This window comes from Jaculus jaculus, chromosome 8 (assembly GCF_020740685.1).
Source record: "Jaculus jaculus isolate mJacJac1 chromosome 8, mJacJac1.mat.Y.cur, whole genome shotgun sequence".
Taxonomy (NCBI): Eukaryota; Metazoa; Chordata; class Mammalia; order Rodentia; family Dipodidae; genus Jaculus; species Jaculus jaculus.
The window spans coordinates 94353063-94366757 of NC_059109.1; the positions used below are offsets into that span (position 1 = coordinate 94353063).

The 13695-nt window shown below is 43.2% G+C and overlaps 1 protein-coding gene across 2 annotated transcripts in view; it reads left to right on the forward strand.

Annotated features, from left to right (window-relative positions):
- Positions 1-1607: 1607 nt before the first annotated feature.
- Positions 1608-13695, forward strand: part of Ism1 (isthmin 1) — a 79002-nt gene continuing 66914 nt past the window's right edge. For both annotated transcript variants that reach the window (XM_045157738.1, XM_004661526.2), the window contains exon 1: positions 1608-1736. In XM_045157738.1, coding sequence (XP_045013673.1) covers positions 1608-1736 — 129 coding nt within the window. The remainder of the gene's footprint in view (positions 1737-13695) is intronic.

A 13695-nucleotide genomic window follows, 5' to 3' on the forward strand; every position in this document is an offset into this window, starting at 1 on the left:
GCTGCGCACAAACTCTAGGCTAGGGGCTGGACTCACCAGGAGGGCAGGGCTGGGCTGGCTCAGGGTAGAGGAGGAGGAGGGCCAGGGTGGGAGGCGGAGGCAGCACGGTATAAAAGGTTCCAGTCTCACCAAACGCCAGCCACTCCGAGAAGGCTGAAGCCAGAGTCCCACCATCAAGGAAGGGAACGTACAGTGACCCGAGCCCACAGCGGCACCCTGATCCCTCTAGCGTCCGAGGCGAGGATCCTGCTGAAGCCCGGAGCTGTTCTACCCGCCAGCTGCCACTGCAAGGCATGAGCCGCACGCCGGAGCCCGAGGCTGCAGCGCGGTCATGAGGCGTTGGCGTCCCAGCAGCTGCTGCGTTACCGCAGCCCCAAAGTACCCTCCAGGCGCGGCGCCCCCGGGATGAGTCCCGTCAGACTCGACCCTCCCGGCCAGAGCTGGAGAAGTCACTGCTAGGGCCCCACCGACGTCCCGAGCGCCTCCGCCACGCGCGCGTCGCGCCGCGCCACTGCCGCTTCCCGCGCGACACCTGCGCTCCGAACGAGACGCGCCCAAGGACAATTGGACTTGCCTCCTTTCTCAGGTGCTGCCGGTGCTGGGCACTCAGAGACCAGGAGCCCCGCGCTCCCAACCAAGGGTCAAAACCCTTCCAGAACGACACTTTTTCATTCCCCACCAACTCCGCCTGCCTTAGACTGGGGCGCACAGTCACAGACACCTGGTTTGCCCGACCCCTGGGCTCTCCATCAGTACAACTCCAGCTCTACTCTGCCAATAAAGGTTCCTCCAGGCCCTTCCCCACCCCCTCACTTGCCCTAGTGCGAGCGGAGGCCTCTGTCCCTCGCCACCGCGACCTGGGTAGCGCGCTTGGCACAGCCCATCAGGCGGACGCAGACCGGTTAGGTCGCCTCAGCCAGCCCCAAGAAGTGACAACCTCGGTGAATACAGAGCCCCCCCATCCACAGCCAGCCCACCTCCGGACTGCGCGAGCAGGGCTGCGAGGCTGGCGGTGCCAAGGAGCGCGGAGTGAGGAAGGTGGTTCGCCGGGTGAGTGGCTCCAGGAGGCGAGGGCGGGGGAGCCCAGCGTGGAGGTAACTCCGGGCGGCCGCTGAAGCCCTCCTCCTCCTCCTTCTCCTCCTCCTTCTCCGGTTCCCCGCGCTCCTCTGGCGGCCGCTCTCGCTCCAGCTGCGGCGCCGCGGCCACATCTGGAGCGCCCATGTGCTCTCGGGGGCTCGGCTGCGCCCGCCCCGCCGCCGCCCCCGCCGCCCCCTGCCCGCAGGGTGGCCCCTGGCCCGGCCTGGGTCCGAGACAGTTCCCGGTCCCCATCGCCGCCGCCAGGCAGCGCCGGGGTTTGCTCCGCAACGGGCTTGGACACCCCCGGCCCCGCGGTGGCTCCGCTGTGGTGCGGTGGTGGCGGTGCCTCCCGTTCCCCCGACCCCGCGCGTCCCGCCGAGCCCAGCGCCAGCCCTGCGGACCCGGGGAACGGGGCCCCGGCGGGGGCCGAGGCCGGAGCCGCGCTGCCGGGCTCCGGGGCTCCGACTCCTCCTCCCCCGGCGCCGCCACCGCCCGCCGCGCCGGGTCCTAAAGCCGTGCGACTCAAGAGGATGGTGCGCCTGGCCGCCGAGCTGCTGCTGCTGCTGGGGCTGCTGCTGCTCACGCTGCACATCACCGTCCTGCGCGCCGCAGACCCGCCCGACGCAGCCGCGGCCAACGCCAGCGGGACCCAGCTGCAGGTGAGGGCGGCGCGGACGGGGGAACCAGGGTGGCCCCGGGGCGCTGCTAGCGCCTTTCCCGGGGGGCGAGGGGGCGGGTCCTACGCCCCATCCAAGTGCAGCTGTTTTTGCAGCTGGTTTGCCTGGGCAACTCTGGCTTGTGCAGGGGCTCAGCGTGGGGCTGTGCCTGGAGGTCTGCCCGACGCTCGCCTCAGTCTGTCTGTCACAGTGTCAGGCACCCAGGGGTGCGAGGTTTGAGAAGCTCTGGTTTGTTTTGGGATGGTGTGTCAGTCTTTGGTTGCTCTTTAGAGGCCGAATAACGTGACTGAGAGGCGAGACTCCAGCGACTCAAGTAGACCTTGTAAGATAATACTCCCAAACTATTGTCGGTAGAAAGAACTCCCGCTCGGTCTATTTCCTTGCCAAGAAATGTCAAAAGTTAGGACGTAATTTCTGGAAGAGACTACCCAGACGCTCCCATCTCTCCTTATCGGTTCGCGGGCCCTCCTTGTCCCTCTGCACCTTGCGGAGGGCGCAAAGCACCTGTCCCCCTCCCCCCCCCCCGGGTGACTTGGAGTACCCCTCGGAGGTAGCTTTACCTTTTTGATGCATTTCCATTCTACGTCACTTCAGATGTCAGGAGGATTTTGCTGAGTTAAAGTGATCCACGTGGGGTTCCCTCCAGCCTTGGGAAGCGCTTCTCCCTGAGTCTAGGGCTGTGACAGCTAGCGGTAAATCTGCAGAAGTTTTACCAGGACACCACCGTGAGGACTCTCTGGCTCTTAAAATCTCAAACCAGACCCTCTGAAACTCTGTATTGTATTATGTTGAGATAAGAATTATTGATTCTTCTAAAGGATTTCGTAGTCATTGCCTCTTCTAATTTCCTTTTATTACATCGTTATGCAACTTGTTGGGGATTTAAAAAAAAAAAATCACTGTTAAAGGAATCCAGTTAAACACATCTGTAGCACTTATTTACTATGCTACGGTTTTCAGCACATTCCAGAGTTTAACTCATTTAACATCCTCTTGTACAATACTGTTGTTCTCCTCCCTTACAGAAGGGAAAACTGAGATACAGAGAGATGAAGAAATTGACCGAAGTTTACCCATTCCCAATTAATGGTTTGTGCCTGCCAGATAAAGCAAGGTGACCCTTACCAGTGCAAATCAGACCTCAAAGTTTAACATTCTTTTAAAGTTGGGACATTTCTAAAAACATCCTAATCTCACAGGAGTCTCTCATCCTGTGGGTAAAGGGTACGGTGGCAGAGAGATGCCATGGAGAAATGGAAGCAGTTGCTGTCCTGCAAGACAGCACACCGCCAGCTTCACACTGTAGGAATACTGCTTAATATCTTCAAGATTTCTGGAAGTCGTATTTGCTACATGTTGGTTTCTTTCCTCGTGGACTCATGAAAAGCCGTAAAAATGATGTTCTATGGAAAAGTAAATTTGGCAGCTTTCTTTACGAGGTGTTTGCTATCATTAGAATAACCTGGTCTTGGCCTTTTCAGCCCCAAACAGTAAGTTAATGAGAGAAGCAGCTGGTAGAATTGGGTGGAATTCTCAAAGGGGCTTTGGCCAAAAAACAGCCCCAAGAGGAGAAAAAAATGGGGCTGTAGAAAGAATAATGTTCCTAAAGATCTCAGGGGTCCCAGTACTTGCTAATCCACTGGCTTTAGCCCTTCTTGTAACTGGTCAGGTTGTGTGACCATTCAAAGTTCTCACCCAAGTGGAATGATGAGTTCAGCAGGTTTGTTCATAACTTTATTTTTTTCCTGTAATTTCCTATTATAAAAATTTTATATTCTTCCTCACCAAAGTCATTCCTTACGTGCTGCAATTCTCCAAAGGCATTATGATTCACATGGCCAGAGCATGCTCAGCCAAGTGATGTCTGCAAAAGACATTTATGTGTCCCAGAAAGTGAGTTCACAAGGAGCAGGTGTATTTGAAGACCAAATGGTAGTCACTGTATTCTGTTTTCCAGCTATCTTAGGCCCACCTAAAGTAATTGACTCTGATCTCTATGCTGTTAAATACCTCTTAGCAGTTAAACATTCCAGATCTGATGTTGGCTGAGTAAGAAATGTTCCATGGTGAGTTTGCCCAAATTGCTCTGTACCAAGGATCAGTTACAAAGAGGCACACTTTTATTTAGGATTTGTTGATTTGGATGTTTCAAGGTCACTCATAAAACAGTACCAAGATTAGTGACAAGAGCTAAGATATATAAAATATCTTGTATGTAGCAAGCAGTATGTTAGCACTTTACAGTTAACTTCCTTAATTGCAAAGAAAAAAAATCTCCCAAATTAGGCACTGTCAGTATCCCTGTTTGAAATGGAAAAACCCACATTAGGTAACTTACCCTAAAAGTGAAGAGCTAAAAGCTCCTTAATTTACTTATGTTATTTTATAGCGTAAAGGTGTATCCAACACATTTTGTATAGTATATCCCAAGCTGTATACTCATACTCAAAGGTTCTTGGCAAACTCTTAATGCTGGCAACAAGGAAGAAGACTTTTTAACAGATTACATCTTTGAATGGGCTTTTACAATTTTACTAGGTCAAGTATAAATACATATACTTACATGTAGAAACACTTGAATACCATATATATATATATGTATATATATATATATACATATATATATATATGTATAATATTCATGTTTATAGATATCTAAGAAGAATTTTGGGTGGCTTCAGCATTCTAGGGGATCTGGTTTTTGAAAATAAAATTATCTATTTGCAGGTGTTTATGTATGCGTGTGTGAGTGTGCTTACAATTGCAGATGCATGTGCGCATGCCAGGGTCTCCTGCCTGTCCAGCTTTATGTGGGCTGCTGGGGAATTGAACCAACCCATACTGGCAGACTTTGCAAGCAAGCACCTTTAAAGGGTTTAATGACTTTGTCAAGGATGGACTATTAATGTTAGAGTCTCTAGTAAAGTCCTTAGAGCACTCAGTATCTTATTGGTTAGTGGATCACAAAACATTTTTCTATTGTTTTCAATTTTTTTTAGTATCTGCTATGAAACTCTACAATTCTGGGTGATAACCACATAAAATTTCGTGGAAGTGTTAGCCTTTTGACTTTTGAATAAAATCTCTTTATTGGACTAACTTTGTATTGTGTTAGTCAGATACTTTTATTAGTTCATGTGTCTTTAATTAAATAATAATGAGAAAACAATTATGTATAATAAAAGTAGACTGGAGACATTTCAATATATAGACTCTGTAAGCAATAACAATTAATATCAAAATAATATCTCTTTAGGATGATGTTCACAATACCTTTCTAATAAGTTTCAGGTTTAGAAGCAGTTTTTAGTAGCAAAACTAAACTTCATTAAAGCAGTGACATTTAAGGAAGTTATAAAAACCATCAAAGTGATTATTTTTATAATAACATTAAAGCAAATCAAACTCTGAAATATAATGAAGTGATACTATTCTCGATCTGCCATCTTTATGAGCAAATCCTCCACCTTGTTATTTGTTGGTTGCTTTTAAGAAAACAGTGTAGCCTCTTCTACTGTCTTCTCCTTCTAAGCCATGTAGCATGAGAAGCAAATGTAAAATCCTCACAATGACCCTAAGGGATGGCCATGTTCTACATGTAGTAGTCCCATTATCCATTAGGAGTCTGAAATTGCAGAGAGTACCAAATCCTAGATGTACTATTTTTTGTCCTGTACATACATGCCTATGGTAAAGGTTAATTTATAAATTAGACACTAAGAAATTAAGACCAATAATTTGTAATAAGCTAGAACAATTATAACAATATGCTATAAGAGAGATTTTATCATTCTACTCAGCACAGAAGAGATTTTCATAGCTTTCAAATGACGATTATTTCTATTTAATACTTTGATGCCACAGTTGATTGTTAGTAACTAAAACTACAGACATGAAATGACAGATAAGGAAGGACTTCCATAAGTATTCATGGATGAGGAAATTGAGCACTAAGAAAATGTAAAGGCACAGCTCTAGTGGGGTAGGGCCAGGCAGGCTGGATGTAGCATACAAGTTTTTATTCCCACCTGTCAACAAGATTCCTCCAGCTTTGATTTAAGTTAATATCCACTTATGTTTCTTGTTTCCTAACTTGCATGCCCACTTTTCTCTTATCACTGGAGTTCTTTTTTTATATTTATTTAATGAGAGAGAAAGAAGAACGGGTGTTCTCCAGGGCCTCTAGCCACTGCATACAAATTCCAGATGCATGTGCCACCTTGTACACCTGGCTTTACATGGGTACTGGGAAATCAAGCTCAGTTCCTTAGGCTTTTCAAGCTCCTTAACCGCTGAGCCATCTCTACAGCCCTGGATTTCTTTATAAATGATGCAGAATTATTCCACTTAACTACTGTTGCATAATAAACCAACTACCCTTTCATTTGCTCATGAGTTTGTATGTCAGCATCTTGCTCTGGGCTCAGCTGGATGGTTCTTCTGTTTGTGTCCCATAAAATTACTCATGTAACTAAGCCATCTGTTAGTTCACCATGGATGAGGAGGTGCAATGAGTTTACACCTAAGTTTTATGGTTGTCACCTTGTTGCTCTTTCCTCCTTTCTTTTCATCCTGATGGTGGATCAAGAGCAGCACACAAATAAAAGTACAAGTCCCAAAGCAATTGCACATGGTTACTTTAGTTACATTTTGTTGCCCAAACAAACATGGGATCAGCTCTGATTCTCAGGCACCAGAAGTAGATTCTGCCTCTGGATGGGAGGAGTTCAAATGCTGTATTACAAAGGAGCATGTGAACCAAAAGTAATCCTTAGGTAACTTTACAGCATACATACCACACTGACATTTTTGTCTCATGTGCTTTGTAAGTATTTTGAACATCCTGGCCTTGTTTATGTTGCCTCTGCCCATCTAGCAGCTCTCTGTCTTAAATGTATTTGAACTTATGACCTTTAGATAAGTACTATGAAAATATTTAACTAGATTCTGTTCTAGTAGGTTTAGATTTATGTTTTTACAGCCTCAATCTACTTTACTTGTGGTTTTCTCACACACACACACACACACACACACACACACACACACACACACCAATAAATATCCAACTGTCTTGTCATACCTGTTAAATAGTCCATTCTACTTTCATTCATAGAAAATGCCATTTTATCATATGCTGAAGCTTTTACACATGTATGTCTGTTCCTGACTTCCACGCATCTATTCATGTGCAAAAGAAAAAAAAATACCTTTTTTTTTGTTTTGGTAATGCAGTTTCATAGTATCTTTCAATAGAGGAAATGCTCTTTTTAAATTTTGTCTTAGAAATTTTTATAAAATGAATTCAAGTGGAGTTTAGAATTATTTTGCTTAGAAACTAATTAAAGAGCTTAATGAGGTAGTTCAATCAGAAAAGTGTTGGCCTCACAAGCATGAACACCCAAGTTTAATCCCCAGTGCCCAGAAAAAAAATGCCAGGCATGGTAGCACACATCTGCAATCCTAGTATGGGGGGTGGTAGAGGCAGGCAGACTCCTGGGGCTCTATGACCAACCGGAGTATTTTAATTGATGAGCTTCAGGCCAATGAGACATCTGTCTCACTAAAGGTGGACAGTGTTCCTTAGGATGAAACCAAGGCTGTCCTCTGGCCTCCACACATGTGCATGCACCTGTACCTACACACACACACACATGTTCTTGCACTCACACACATACATCCACACTAAAACATCATTAAGGTTTTAATGAGAATTATTTTAAATGTTTTTGGATAATTCAGGAGAATTGAGTATATCATTTTTAATTCTAATGAGGAAATAAAGGTATCTGTTTCTTAAGTATTAGTATGTAGTTTTTCTCATGTTTTTCACATTTTGATTTAGAATTATTCTCTAGATTTGATTGCTATTGTAGATAGATATTTAGTTTTTAATTGTCGTCAATTTTGTACTGGAATCTTTTTTTGTTTTGTTTTGTTTCAAGGTAGGGTTTCACTCTAGTCCAGGCTGAGCTGGAATTCACTATGTAGTCTTGGGGTGGCCTTGAACTCACAGCAATCCTGTTACCCCAAGCCTCCTGAGCTAGGATTAAAGGTGTGGTCCACCACACCCGGCTTTGTACTGGAATCTTAAAAGGCTACATTTGAGCAATGTATACATGCAGCTTTGTTTGCTTGTTTGTTTGTTTTTTAAGTATGCACAGAGCTAGCATCACCCACATTACTAATATCTACAGTTTCATGCCAAAGAGTTCAAAATCTTTTTTTTTATTTTTTAATATCACTTTAAATAATTATAATAACTAAGTTTAATTGAGTATTAAAAGACTGTAATGCTCATACCTTGGTTGGGATATCTAGAGATTAGAATTCCAGGTGATCACATAATCAATGACCTATTCAAATTAGGTAACATTTCTTTAATCAATTGTAATAATTCATATTTTCCCAGAAAATCATATGTTTAAATTGGGTTTTAATCTTATTAGTATAAAATTTATGTGTAGAATAGGCTTCTACAACGATTTCATGTTTTCATAGTCTTTGTGAGTCCCAGGGAAGTGGTTTAGGGAGTAGCTGTTGCACATACATGAGGACCTGAGTTCGATCTCCAGCTGGGCATGGCTGTGCATGCCTGTGGGCCCCACGCTGAGATGGTAGAGACAAGAGGATTCCTAAGGCTTGTGCTGGGAGCTCCAGGTTCAGTGAGAAACTCTGGCAAGAAAATGAGGCAGGGGCTGGAGAGATGGCTTAGCGGTTAAGCACTTGCCTGTGAAGCCTAAGGACCCCGGTTCGAGGCTCGGTTCCCCAGGTCCCACGTTAGCCGGATGCACAAGGGGGCGCACGCGTCTGGAGTTCGTGTGCAGAGGCTGGAAGCCCTGGCGCGCCCATTCTCTCGCTCCCTCTATCTGTCTTTCTCTCTGTGTCTGTTGCTCTCAAATAAATAAATAAAAAATTAAAAAAAAAAAAAAGAAAATGAGGCAGAAGAGCAATAACGGAAGACACCCGATGCCCTCCTCTGGCCTCCACACACATGTGCAGGGGAGCACACATCTGCATACATATCACACAGACATACTACACACACAACAAAAAGGTCCATATGCTCAAGATTGTTACTTACATAAAGCCCCCAAGTCATGATTTATTTTCTCTCCTTATCTGCTGATTCCTGAAGTAATTGTTCTTATCCTAAGGTTGTGGCCTTTCGTGTTCTTGCTACCCTCATTCTCATCATTCCTTATTTACATTTCTACAATTCAATTTATGATATAAAATGTCCTTTTGGTGGTTGTATTTTTTTTAACCTAGGTAGAATTGTTCATTTAGCATCTTTGTTGCCTTGTATCATGAATATTTTGTTGTTTGCCTTTGATATTATCATTCCTGCTTTATTTTTATATCCTTATGGCATTTGTTTCAATGTACTTTTTTGCAGCATTCATTTTAAGCTTTCTCTGCTTTTTATAAATTTATTATCTATGATCATTGCTCTATGGCTAGATTTTCTTTTTAATGAAAAACCCCAATGTATTAACCATTTATAATTATACTAGGTACTGATGAATTTGAAGATACTTTTTTTCATTTTACTTGTTGTTCTCAAACTTCCAGTTTTTCTCTTTTGTTCCATACCAGCTTAACTGTGTGGCTTTGGCAAGAGAATTAATCCCTCTATGTTTATATTCTCTCACCTAATTATATATATAATATTGTACCTGTCTTCTAGTTACATTTTAAGAATTAAAAGATTGATGAATGCTTTCTCAGAGACAGACATGTCGCTAGGTGTGGTAGCACACACCTTTAATCCCAGCATTTGGGAGGCAGAGGTAGGAGGATCACCATGCTTTCAAGGCCAGCCTGAGACTACATAGTGAATTCCAGGTCAGCCTGAGCTAGAGTGTGACCCTACCACAAAAAAAAAAAGAAAGAAAGGAAGGAAGGAAGGAAGGAAGGAAGGAAGGAAGGAAGGAAGGAAGGAAGGGGGGAAGGAAGGAAGGAAGGAAGGAAGGGAAGGGGGTGTATGATGTAACACTATGTATTTAAATTTCTTTATTTTGTTCATTTTTTCCTAAAATTCTATGTCCTATTTATATTACTTTTGACATTTTTTGGTTATTTATTCTCAGATGTGCATGTGTGTATGTATTGTGTGCATGTGTATGGATGTGCCAGGCCTCTTGCCTCTGCAAATGAACATCAAACAAGCCACTTTTTGTGTCCACCTTTACATGGGTGGTTGAGGAATTGAACCCAAGCTGGCAGGCTTTGCAAGCAAATGCCTTTAACCACTGATCAATATTCCTAGCCCTTACTTTTAACAATTTTACAAGTTTATTTACTTATATTTTTCTACCAATGCATAAAATCAATATAAATAAGCTCAATCCCCCACTAAACATGTTTCCTGAATTTTTGATGTTAGAATATTTCTTGGGGGCTATGAGTATGGCTCAGTGGTTAAAGGCACTTGCTTTGAACCCTGCCAGCTTGGGTTCAATTCCCCAATCACCCATGTAAAGCCATATGCGCAAAGTGGTGTATACATCTGGATTTCATTTGCAGTGACAAGAGGCCGTTGTGTGCCCATTTTCATTCTCTCTCACACACTCTCATACATGCAATATGGAAATAAATAAAAATATCTTTTTCTTTTTCCCTTTTCATCTTTCCTTTTTACTATATTTGTTAGCAATCAGCTATTCCAACTTTTATTATACTCTCAATAATTATCTTGCCTTAGTAATAAGATTACTTGTTTATCTGCTACTGTTTCTTGGGTCTCATAGTTTAATCATTTAGGTTGCTAAATACATTCTCAAAAAGTGCTTTCTAAAAAAGGTTTATCTTGTCAAATGTCCATGAATCTATATATTTAGACATCTTTATTGAATTCTCACAAGTAATGCTATTTGACAGTTGACTGGGTTTTATCTTGTTTGCCTTCAGAATTTTGAAGTTATCATTTAATTTTATTAAACCACTCATGTTTCAAATGAAAATTTGATGAAGTTTCTTAGCAGGTAATTTTTTTATGTTTATTTATTTATTTGAAAGGGAGAAAGAGAGGTGATAGTCAGAGAGAATGGGTGTGCCAGGGCCTCTAGCCACTGCAAATGAACTCCAGATACATGTGCCACCTTGCGCATCTGGCTAACATGGGTACTGGGGAATCAAACCTGGGTCCTTAGGCTTCACCTAAGGCTAGCACCTTAACTGCTAAGCCATCTCTCTCGACCTTAGCAGTTAATTCAAAGAAAAATGGGGCAGGAGAGATGGCTTAGCTGTTAAAGCACTTGCCTGCAAAGCCAAAGGACCTCAGCTTGATTTCCCAGTATCCATATAAGCCAGATGCACAACGTGGTGCATGAATCTGGAGTTTGTTTGCAGTGGCTAGAAGCCCTGGCACACCCATTCTCTCTCTCCCTCTCTCCTTCCCTCTCTAAAATAAATAAATAAAAATAAATTTTAAAAATTTTATTATTATTTGTAAGCAGAGAGAGAGAGAGAGCAAAGGAGAGGGGGTACTTGGGACTTGAACCCACATTGTCAGTCTTTGCAAGCAAGTGCCTTTAGCCACTGAGCCACTTTTCTAGTCCTTAGCAGGTGATTTTTAAAACATGCTAGGCAAGTGCTTTACCACCTATTCCCTTGATATGTGTGTGCGGGTGTGCATGTGCCACAGCACACATGTGGAGGTCAGAGACGACCTCAGGGTGTTGGTCCTCTCTTTCCAGCTTGTTTGGAACAAAGTCTCATGTTGGTGTTTTGTTATTGGTATTGCTGGTGGTGGTGGTGGTGTTTGCTACTAGGAAGGCCAGCCTAACTGGCCCATGAACATCAGGATTCTCCTGACTTGCCTCCCACTGGTCATAGGTGTTTTGTGATTACAGAAGTGTGTACCACTCTGTGTATGGTTTCATGTGGGTTCTAGGGATCCAAATTCTGGTTGGCAGGCTTGAGGAGAAAGCTTCTTTAACCAAAGAGCCATGTCTCCCAGTCACTTTATTTCTTTTTATAAAGGTAAAATGTTCTATTATTTGTGCAACATCTTTTAATCATTATTTTTCAGCCATGACCTAAAAGCCATTTATCTTTGAGGTCGGAGGTTGCCCTCAAAAATCTTGGGTTTCATTAGAGAATTTTAACAACCTCTGCTATCAGAACATCCTTCCTTTGATTTGCTTTCTGGTCTTTTATGCCATAACTTCTTGTCCTGTTACTTATCTCCCCAGTGTTCTCTTTTCAAACAATAACACAAGGTTTGAAGATTGTTCTCTAACAGTGACTCTTTCTTCTCTAATGTCAGTTATCTCAGTTTCTTTAACATGTTTTCATTGGGCTTATTTTACATTTTTATGTCTCTGATTCTGTTTTTTACTTCCTTTTTTGAGGCAGGGTCTCCTCCTAGCCCATGCTGAGCTGGAACGCATTCTATAGTCCCAGGCTGGTCTCCAAACTCACATGAGTCCTTTTACCTCTGACTCCCAACTTCTGGGATTAAAGGCATTTGCCAACATGCCCCGCCTTTGTCCTCTCAACTTCTAAGAACAGTTTTCTTTTGCAAATCTTACTCTCTGGATTTCATAATTTTGTGGAGAAAAAAAAGATGGTAATCAAATACCTTTCTTCTGTGATAGTGAAGGCTGTCCCTGTATCCATGCTCATCCCCCCAAAGGCAGGAAATTATTTAGGGACTAGGATGGTGGCATCTTTTTAATGTTTGTATTATATTCCACCAGTTCAAAGAAGGGCAAGGAGGAATATTGTTGAGAGAAGACAACCGATCTTACATTGCATCATATTTAGACTGCATATAAGAGCTTCATAAGAAGGTGTGAACATAAAATATACAACACTCAATTTATTATCTTCTGTGTATATGGTCAAGAGGCAATATGCTAATTAAGCTGACATGGCACCCAGCATTCATTTGAGGACTAAACACTACTCCTTCCTCATTGATCACTTAGTCACTTAATATTGCTCCCTTCTTGCCCTTCTGCCCCTTCTACTGCCAGGAATCTCTGGGATCTTACCTGGGAGATATCTCAAATTTACTCCTGGGAGAACCAAACTCAATGACATACTACACTACCCAAATGTTAATCACTGGTGATGATGACTTAATCTGGATAGCAGCAGTATAGAAAGTCTCTGGAAAGGTACAAAGCACAGTTTCCATAAGACACCTGCTATGTGTTGTCAATAACAGTGATGAGGTCTGTTAGCCTCAGAAAAAGATGTAATGTGGGCAGCAACAGAATCAAATACTGTATTCCTTCCCAAAGCCAGAGGAAAAAGAATTCTAAAATGCAGTGTTGAAAAAAATTGGGTTTAGGCCAGGACTACAGATTCCTAGTGTTTAGTGGTACAGCTGGTCCATTTTCCCCCTGAGAAACTGACCCTATGGTCATTCAGTCATTTACATGGGAGAATGAATGACAATGGGAAATCCTCAGAGTTGTGTGAAGTTGCCTGAGAAGGCAGGATGAGATGCCTTGATAAATAGCTTAACATCAACTCCCCAAGTGCAGACCAGCAGGTGTCAGTGGAAAGTTATTTCTGTAAACTTAGTAGAAGTAAAAACAGTAGGTTAACCATCCCCTCTTCCTGTTGGCAGTGACCCTTGCATATTTTAGTAAACTGAATCATCTTGCACAGAGCACTGTCTGTGACTGATATGCCTCTATGAGAGTAGCATTCCTTCTCTCTAGAAGAGATATTAAGCAGAGTGCATGGAATGGAAGAGTTATATCTTCAAGTTTGGGTTTCTGAGCTGCCAGGCTTGCAATCTGGGGCAACCCAATCCTCAGATATTCAACAGCAGTGACCTGGAAAGGGGCAGGTACACTTTAAAGGCAATAGGCCAGGCCATTTCCTGCTGGATAGTACATCTCTATTTTCAAAAATAACAAGGTATAGAGGAATCTGTATGTAAGACACAGGAAAGTAGAAATGGCATTAGAAGACTCACTTC